This window comes from Clytia hemisphaerica, unplaced genomic scaffold, assembly GCF_902728285.1.
Source record: "Clytia hemisphaerica strain Z4C2 unplaced genomic scaffold, Clytia hemisphaerica genome assembly, whole genome shotgun sequence".
NCBI classification, from domain to species: domain Eukaryota; kingdom Metazoa; phylum Cnidaria; class Hydrozoa; order Leptothecata; family Clytiidae; genus Clytia; species Clytia hemisphaerica.
Window position 1 is genome coordinate 916,109 of NW_027104175.1, and position 9,832 is coordinate 925,940.

Here is a 9,832-nt window from a genome sequence, read left to right on the forward strand (position 1 = left end):
ATGTTTTAGCCTCCGAAGCCTTTTGTTCTTATATAATTTATTCTTATAAAGAAGCGTGTAACTCTCCTCGGTTATCAGTGTTTCAAAGTTTTTTAATTTGTTTCCTCATTGATGATTTCCTTTTGAGTTTGAGTGAATTGAAATAAAATTATTTATAATCTATTTGATTTAAATAGACGTCTTCCCATAAAAAAAACTCTGCACGTGGCTAGAGTATTTATAAAACCATCCCTCTCGTTAAGAAGTCGTCCCATTAATTTATTTGCGAGCCCACGTGGGTTGGGTTATATTTTGGAGAGTGTGATTTCCAAGTCGGATGGGGGGGGGGTAAAAGTGACTTACCCAGGCACGACGCAACGAGTACGGCAGGTACGGCGGGGATTTTCACAAAAATACCCGAAGTTTGTCTCTTCGTCGGTAAAATCGCTAAAAAATCGCTTAAATTTCCTCATTCGCCGTACCAGATATAAAAAGCTTCCGTCGTGCCTGTTACCGGTGCAGCTTTTCAGGCTTCCGAAAGTGCAGTTTAATCATCATCAGCGAAAGTGCATCGAAGTGTCAAAAGATCCTTTAAGGAAAATACTTTCATGAAAATGCACCCTGAGGGTCGATTTTTGGCCCAAGTTTTGCTCAAATTTTGTTAGACACCACCTCCCCCCACACAGAGGAAGCGGCTACAGCACAGCATGCAGGCACGGAAGTCGAGGAATTTTGTTTAAAAAAAGAAGCCTTTGCAGTGCAAGAGCCACCGCCCCCTTCGAAAAAAAGATGGCGCTAAAATCGTGTCTGGAAACATTTAACACAGAGAAAAACAAATTTACATTTTTCCACTCTTGGATTGTGTGTGATTTTTTGCAGAAATTCATATTTGTATCTTCATAACATAGTTGATTTCCCTTGGTAACCATTTATTATATTGACCTGTAATTAGCGCTCGATACACCAAAAGAATAAAAATGTTTTGTTGCCTTTCAAAAAGTAAGAGAAAAGAGTAATCGCGTTCGATTACTTAGACGGGGGTAATTTACATATTTTAATCTCTTTCTTTCAATCTTTTTTTAGTGTAAACAAACCCCCGTGCAACAGATGTTAGTTACAATGGAACGTAAATTTGCAAGTATATAAAAAGAAGAATAACAGCGATTCTCGAAAGTTTGTGAAAGTTGCTTTTGAAAGAAACTTGTGTCGTGTGTATCAGAAGACAACGTGCTCTAAAAAGGAAGGGAACAAGAAAAAGTATTTTTGCAGAACTTTTTGGAGAAACTTTGGAATAAATTCGTGCAATCTTTTTTGTAAAAATGTCGCTGATGAGTGAAGTTATGTTACAAAATTATATGGCAGACGGTTGGTCTAGTGATGGGAGAAGTTCGAGCTGTAGCAGCAGCCAGTCCAGTGAAAGTGGAAGCAGCCTTGGAAATTTCAGTACAGGTTTTTCTTCCTTTAATGACTATTTTGGACTCTCAAATTTATTGAGTAATGTGAAAATCTCCGACGACAATCCTTTACTTCAATCAACTCAGAAAAATCTGTCACTTTTGCAACGTGCTCGACGACAAAGTTGGGCGTCCGATGGCAGTGACAATGCAGCTGTACTCTCGCCTACCATCGAATCTCAACACTCTTACGACCGATTCGATATGAACAACAACGACTCTAAATTTCCGTCACGCCTTCCACACTCAGTTCGTGACCACAATCTTATCAATTCAGCTTATCCACCGCAAAACGATTCAAGAGCTGACAAATTGGGTAAGCAACCTTTGATTATGCCCCCTTCTCCTCCAGCTACCAATCAGCCTATCAGTATGCCCCTCCCGCCGCCATCTCAACCACAAAACCGTGGGGCCTCTACTAACAGCAACAGTAATAACAACAACAACAACGGGGTTCAAGTTTGTGTTTTCTGTCGAAACAACGGAGAGAGTGAGAGTGTTTATACCAGTCACGTATTGAAAGACACTGACGGTCGGACTTCTTGCCCGATCTTACGTGCTTACACTTGCCCGATTTGCAAAGCTAACGGTGATAACTCTCACACTATCAAATACTGCCCAATGAATCAAAATGCTCGTATGATGGGTCAAAATGGAAATAACCAAGGAAATGCTGGCCTCTTCCCAAGACCACCCTTCCGCGCCCCATTTCCACCACCACCTAACATGCCTGCTGGATTAACTCAACCAAACTTCCAAAGAAACAAAAATTCATTCCGTTAACGTTTTGTATTTCTGGTTGGAAATTGTTGTTGGTTTTTAAGTTGCATTTTATTATGGAGTGAGTATTTTTTTATCATTTTTGAAAATCTTTGGTCGATTTCAATCGCGTTTATATTTGACTATGAGTGAGAAGCCTGCGAAAGTCGGAATTAGTATTTACTTGACTAGAGTTAATTTAACTTTTTTAAGAAAAATGTAATATGAACGTAGGGGCTTTGAATGTCTTCGTCTCTGTTTACTTTATAAGTTGTATGAGATTGCTAAGTAAATGCGAAACGGGGGAAAGTCTTTTCTAAGGCTTGTTTATGACCTCTTTTCAATTGAATTCTCGACAAACCCAGCTTCCATTCAGTACCTCTTTGTCGGTTTCTTTTCAAAAAGTATATTTCTTAAGACATTGATTTTTTTATGTATGTATTTTGATAATATTTGCATTAGACACGTAGATGTTTAAAAGCTTTTTCTGAATTTTTTTTTGGTTTTATTATAAAGAGAAAGAAAAAGGGCAGTAGAAGACAAAGTAGATTATATTCTACCTTTCTTTTCAGTACCTCGTAGATTTTTTCATCATAATGTAATTAATATTTGTTCCATAACATATTTATTTTTATTCGTTTTATTCAAATTTATTAGCATTTCACAGTGAAGTAGTTTTTTTGTTATTGAAAAATTTTTGTCTTGATCTTTAGATTATTTTGTCATTTTAAGCAATTACAAATTTTTTGGACAGCATTGAAAAAGTTTTATTGCATTTTGTCTGAGGAATAGGAGCACATTTTTTTGCTAATTCTTTTCAGTCGAAATTTGATTAAGATTTCCTTTGAAATGTGCCGACATGTTTACTACTTTCTTCTGATTCGATTTTGTTCATATTAGCGGATTACTTACGACAAATTTTTGTCTTTAGAAAATATAATTGCTGCATTTAGGAAGTCGATACATTTGGGAAATCAGTGCTATAATTTTTTCCAAGTGGTGTTTTTTTATATTACGATGAAAGAATGGCGAAAAATCCATTCGAAACGTGTTAAAAGTTTTCCTCTATATCTTTGATCCAAATATTTTCGCAAATGGGATAATTTGTAATGAATTCAAGAAATTTATTTTTAAAAATTTTACTCATTTTTAATATTTTGTTTGATATTTTGTTCCCTTATAGTAATGTAGCATTTTTGGCATTGTTACTGATATGAAAGTTTTGAATTTGATTTTTAATATTATTCCATGTAAAACAAAAACTTTGACAGCATTTAGCAGGAGAGCCTTTGAAATTGCCCTTTTCGTTAGCCCCTAAAAAACCCTTGCCCTCCCTGCACCGTCAAGGTTTTCATGTACATACGTATTTTAAAGAAATAAAAAGGCACTCTTAGAAATTTTTATTAATTATTATCAAACAATTGAAAAGGTATTGAAAGTAAATTTTGGTATTATGCAATATACATTTTAATTTTGTTTTATATTCTGAAGTAAAGAAAAACATAACCATTTTGGAAATTTTGAAATTATTATACTTATAAATACTTTATTTAGATATTATATATTTTTTCTCAAAACTAGGAAATTGGAAAACTCTTAAGTTTTATTAGGAAATCTACATTCCGTGTGGACTGAACAAACTCAAATCTCCCTTCCCTAGAACCATCCCTCTACCCTCAGAATTTGTCCCCACCCTTTTAGAATTTGTCCCCACCCTTTCAGAATTTGTCCCCACCCTTTTCGTTGAACGTTCCCATTCAGAGTTCAATTACATAATTTCTATTCTGTTCAGGATTTTTCATCAGTTCTTTTCTTTCCTATTTTTCAAGCATTATTTTATGGGTATGATTTCTTAGGTTACTTTGATTTCTCAATCATTATAGTTTTGTAATGCCGAATTTTGAAGCTTTTTTTGTTTGCACAATTTTCTTTATTTTGTAAAAAATTATTTTGGATTTCTTATGATACTTTACTTTAAATAAATAAAAATAATAGATAATTAAAAAATACCGCCCCTTGTCGGCTTTCTTTGTCTGGATTATTTTAGGCTTTCGAATTTCTCTGACATTCGAAAAGTTGCATGTTGTGACGTCAATTTCATTGCGCAGACAAGTCGCGTTACTTTCGTCATAAAAAAAAAACATTCGATTTGTTTGCTACCTTCGATTTCGGCAATTAAATGTAATAAAGAAATAATTAGCTTTATATCCATTGTTCTTTTCTGTCTAGTCTACAATTACCACATGGACTAGATATTTTAATGAAGACGATAGAACAACTTGAGGTTGGCGTTTGTACAAATTTTCTAAACATTTCTTTCTTTCTTGTAAGGAGAAAATACACAGAATCATAAGGCCTAAGATAAAAAGATGTACAATATTTATTTCAGTAAGTGGTAATCTTTCACATACATGTTCTTTTTATAAGCATATGAAGGCTCAGCTTTGTAGAATTCCTAAGCATAAGCATATGTGTCAGCTTGAAATATTTTTCAAGTTGTCATTTTTTATCAGTTTAAAATGGTTTGGTCGAGGTCAAGTAAAAAAAAGAAAGGAATATTTCGACTATTAATTAAAGCTAAGTTAAGGGCTGTATCGACAACGCCTTAGAATATTTAGCCAAATTTGACAATTGTAGATTCGTAGATTCGGGGGATAATCAATCATAAGGGTGTATTTTCTTGAAAAAGAATTTTTCCCAAGAAATTCGTTTATCTTACTTTTTACACTCTTGCAGTTCTCTTTTGGAATCCTGAAACGGGCTGAGAAACCCAAGTCACAAGAAAATACTATATATAACAGTGTTGAATGCTCTTCCATCACCCAAATGCTCAAGAATATATGCGAAGGACCTAGCTTTGACCACTGATACAAATTTTTATTTAGTATTTTCTTTTGAAACTATTGAAAGACGTTTTTTCTTATTATACTTTGCTTACCCACCCGGATGTAAACTCTAGCTATAAAATTGAATACTGAGCTAGGATTATCCTGCACCCAGATGCCGAAGGTCTAATTTACGGAATTTGACTTGACTGCGATAAGGATTTTGCAGTGGGAGACCTGGTAACCCAGCCCTCGTTTTTTGGGATTGAACTTCCAATGTTTTTTGACTTCCGTTGTTTTCACACAAACGCCGGATTGAAACTAAAATCGCTATCGCTAGATTTCAAAAGAAACTTTTTTCACTAGTATGAGCAGAAACCTAGGAAATAAGTGGCTTCACTTTTTCTTTAATTTTGAAAATCAGCAATCGGCTCCCGAAATTTCCGACTTTTGGTCTTCAACTTGTGTGCTTGTGCGGGCAAGGATTTTCAAAATAGATCTATTTTTTAAACCCTTGGTTGGGGGCAGTGGGTTTTTAGACGTACAAAACTTTCGCACGGAGCAGAAACTTTCGCGATTTTCGCGACTTTGGGCCCTTTTCGCGAAAGTAAATGTCTTTAAAAATTCTTAGAAAGGCCATTCGTGAAAGTTTATGCTCGCGAAAAATTCTTGACAAAATAGAAAATCTATAAAAGTTCCAACTTTGAATGAAAGATAACTTTTATGGCACTTTTTAGCACGCTAAAAGACTAATAAGTCAAAGGACAAATGTTTCAAGCCAATCATCCAAGTAAGAAGTATTTGTCCCTCTAAGCCATTTCTTCATGTGAAAATTCTCAATTTTACGTCTTATTTCGCGAAAACTTTATGCTTGTGAAAAATCTTTTCTGCTAAATTCGCAAAAGTAAATGTCGTGAATTTCGCGATTTTTCGTTCTCGCGAAAGTTTGTACGCCTAAAGTACTAGACTAGCAAACTAGTCTGTTAATTAATCATGTCAGAGGGCGGGAACATAAAGGCGGCGTGTGTTTGCTAGAATAGGAGCTGCGTAGGAGAGCGAGCAAAAGTTGGGGAGAGGTAATCTGACACCCCATGTAGAAATTTTCTTCCGACACGCTAAAGCTCTGAAGGTCGGGAAAATTTTCAATATTGGACCGCTCCTTTAGAGCTTTAGCGTGGGCGGCCGCCAACACGCCATCGGAATATCAGATAAGGGGAGAGGCTGCTGATCAGCCCTTTCCGCCGACAAAAGTTCTTTCTACGCTTACCTAACTCCTACGCTCACTTTTCCCGCGTGATGCCGTTCTAGCCCGACTGGCGTGCCAGTCTACTAAAGTACAATCATGGTCGTAATATTTTAGAAAAAAGGGAAATTCCCACGAAATCTTATAGCCACGATTGATTTGGAAGCGCTCTAACTCGAGGGGTAAATCACTTCGAAAAAAGCGTACGAAATGATTTTTGATTTTTGATTTTTTTGTGATTTTTTGATTTTTTCTGTGATTTTTTGATTTTTTTGTGATTTTTTTGTGATTTTTTGATTTTTTGTGATTTTTTTGATTTTTTTTTTTTGTGATTTTTTGATTTTTTGATTTTTCTGTTTTGTTTTTTTTTGTGATTTTTTGATTTTTCTGTGATTTTTTTTTTGTTTTGATTTTTTTTGTGATTTTTTTTTTTTTTGATTTTTGATTTTTTTGTGATTTCTTTTTGATTTTTTGATTTTTTTCTGTGATTTTTTTTGTGATTTCTTTTGATTTTTTTTATTTTTTTTTCTGTGATTTTTGTGATTTTTTGTGATTTTTTTGTGATTTTTTTGATTTTTTTTGTGATTTTTTGTGATTTTTTGTGATTTTTTGTGATTTTTGATTTTTTTTTTTTTGTGATTTTTTGATTTTTTGTGATTTTTTTTTTTTTGATTTTTTTTTTTTTTTTTTGATTTTTTTTGTGATTTTTGATTTTTTTTTTTTTGTGATTTTTTTGTGATTTTGTGATTTTTTGTGTTTTTTTTTGATTTTTTTGTGATTTTTTGATTTTTTATTTTTGTGATTTTTTGTGATTTTTTGATTTTTTTGTAATTTTTTTATTTTTCTGTGATTTCTTTTTGATTTTTTGATTTTTTTCTGTGATTTTTTTGTGATTTCTTTTAGATTTTTTGATTTTTTTTTGTGATTTTTTTGTGATTTTTTGATTTTTCTGTGATTTTTTTGTGATTTTTTGATTTTTCTGTGATTTTTTTGTGATTTTTTGATTTTTTTGTGATTTTTTGTTGTTTTTTAATTTTTTATGATTTTTTTTTTTTTGATTTTTTTGTGATTTTTTGATTTTTTTGTGATTTTGTGATTTTTTTGTGATTTTTTTGTGATTTTTGATTTTTTTTGTGATTTTTCTAAGAAGTGTACGAGATTTTTTCGAGTAATTTACCCCTCGCTCTAACTTAGGTTGGAAGGGTAGAGTTTTAACATGAAACTTAAGACTTAGGACCTTAGAATCTGAGGATACAAAAGTTCAAAAATGGTCCAATACTCGGTCCAATAAGGCTCATAATATAGCCTGGAAGTCTATAAAGCTGAGCTAAAATGAAATATCCAATCAAATTTTAGAGATGGCCCAAAATCGTCTTTCTCGCCCTAACTCCAAATTTCGAGGAAATAAGCTTAATTGTTAAAGTGATTGTGTAGTATCATCAATTGACGGTGTAAAAAGAAGAAACTTAAAAAAAACGGGTGCATGCACTTGCTTTTATTGCCCCGCAGGGGCTTTTGTTGCTTCACGTAGCGGACTCACTCGCCAGAAAAATATTCATGTTCATGTTGTTTCTTCCGATTCTGAGCGGGCCGCCGCGATTAAAAAATGTTCGCGCGCACCTAATATTATATCTCTTTTGTTGCTACTTCAAATCAATAGTGAGGTTAAGTAAATCGGTAAAATCACGACGACGAACGAAAATTTAACAGGCTATTGAGTTTCAACCAATCAGATTTCGTATTTCCACTAGCCTATTACATTTTTCGTCCGTCGTCGTGATTATCGCGGTATACTTAACCTCACTAATAACTCTTGATTGAAGGCCATATACCTTTCGCGTTTCGGTAATTAGTTCTTACAAAGTAAACAATGGATGGCGAAAAAGATGAGCATCTTTATTTTTATTATAAGCATTTTTTTATAAGAATCAAATCAATAACTCTTTCACTCATTACATCATCCATATTACAAAATCATATTATAAGGGGGTTTAGGTTTATCTAAACATGGAGGTATAAAGAAACAGGAGAAGTATGCTATTGTAACCATGCTCGCCCTACGATTAAAAAAATTAAGAGGTATGCATGCTCATAATCTCATATATCGTGCATTTTTAATGAGCTCTTTTGTTGATAGGTGAAATCTTATTGGCTAACTTAAATGTTGGAAATAAGATGAGACGAGATTCATTGTTTCTGACATTGGTGTAAGAAAATAATTGGATTAAAAAAAGGCCTGTAAACTTTGCAATCCTTCATCAAATGACAAGATTTTTCGATCAATGTTTTCTTTAAGGTGAACTCTATTGCTTGATACTTTCCTCCAAAATTCTCCAGCGACTTTTTGTCTACAATAAATTGGGTCTGAAATTGTTTGTGCTTATAAAGAACTTTTTATTTTCTGGCTGGAGAAAATATCTTTTCAAAAAAAATTTAATGGATGACAAAATTGAACGCAAAATTATTTCGTGGAGCTAAATTTTATTTTATTCTCGTATATTAGAAGACTAGAAATCCTCGATGCTGATAGTAAGAATATTCAGAGCAAACTTGAGTTCTACTAAAAAGTCGTATTTCATCGGGCGAGCCTAGAATTTCTTTTGATTTATTACATAAAAGAAATCAAAAGACTTTAACGACCAATTACCGACAAAATCATCTCCTGTCTTTCTTTATACCTCTATGATCTAAAGAATCCTGCATTACTAAAAATAGACAAAAAGAACGACAAATTTCATAAAAAACCACATATTCGCCGTCCACTTTAGCGATTCATTCCCCTTGCTTTATAACGGGAATTAACTACATGTGGTCTAAAAGAACGACAAATTACGCATGCGTGTTACAATGCAGGATCCTTTAGGATGAAAGGGTCCCAAAATCACGAAAATCAAAAATTTCCCTCTCAAAGGGTCATGATTTCCAAAAATTGGTGAAAATCAAACCAAGATTTGGAAAAAATGGACCAAAATTTAGGAAAAAGTCTCTCAAAGGGTCCCAAAATCACCAAAATTTTGTCTCTCAAAGGGTCGGTTTTCGATTTTCGGCTCGGACATACCCGTCACCTCGCAAACCTAGTACCCCCCCGGGATGGAATGGTGTCCCGCCTCGTGTCCCGCAACCTCGTTCCCTGCGTATTATCAGCTTTTTTATACTTACTGATAGCGCTAGATAATACCCTGGCATTGGCTGGTTTCTCTGGCGTCCATCAGTAGTATAAATAAAGCCTGGGATACACGGGCACGAGGTTGGGTGTCCCGAAAACCTTGAAATCCATCACATGGATGGATGAAAATTCAAAGGTTCCTCGGAACTATCTTTTAAAAAATAAATTCTTTATTAGAAATGAGGATAACGAATCAGTACACATATACAGGGAAAGAAATATCGAGAATTATACTCGGGGGGGGGGGGGTATTAGGGTTGCGAGCTGACGGGGAGAGGGGTGCCGCCCGACTTTCGAACTTTGGACCCTTACCGGGACTAAAAAGAAGAAAACAAAGGAAAATTTTCCGACCCTTAGCGGGACTAATTTGACCAATTTTGACCAAATTTCGATCTTTCAGGGGGTA

At 34.2% G+C, this 9,832-nt stretch overlaps 1 protein-coding gene across 1 annotated transcript in view; it reads left to right on the top strand.

Moving 5' to 3' along the window:
- LOC136814383 (uncharacterized) overlaps nucleotides 1-4,201 on the top strand; it is a 28,319-nt gene extending 24,118 nt beyond the window's left edge. Inside the window, exon 2 of the mRNA XM_067070920.1 lies at nucleotides 1,063-4,201. Within this exon, the coding sequence (XP_066927021.1) occupies nucleotides 1,299-2,216 (918 nt within the window). The 5' untranslated portion in view covers nucleotides 1,063-1,298 and the 3' untranslated portion in view covers nucleotides 2,217-4,201. The remainder of the gene's footprint in view (nucleotides 1-1,062) is intronic.
- The last annotated feature ends 5,631 nt before the right edge of the window (nucleotides 4,202-9,832 follow it).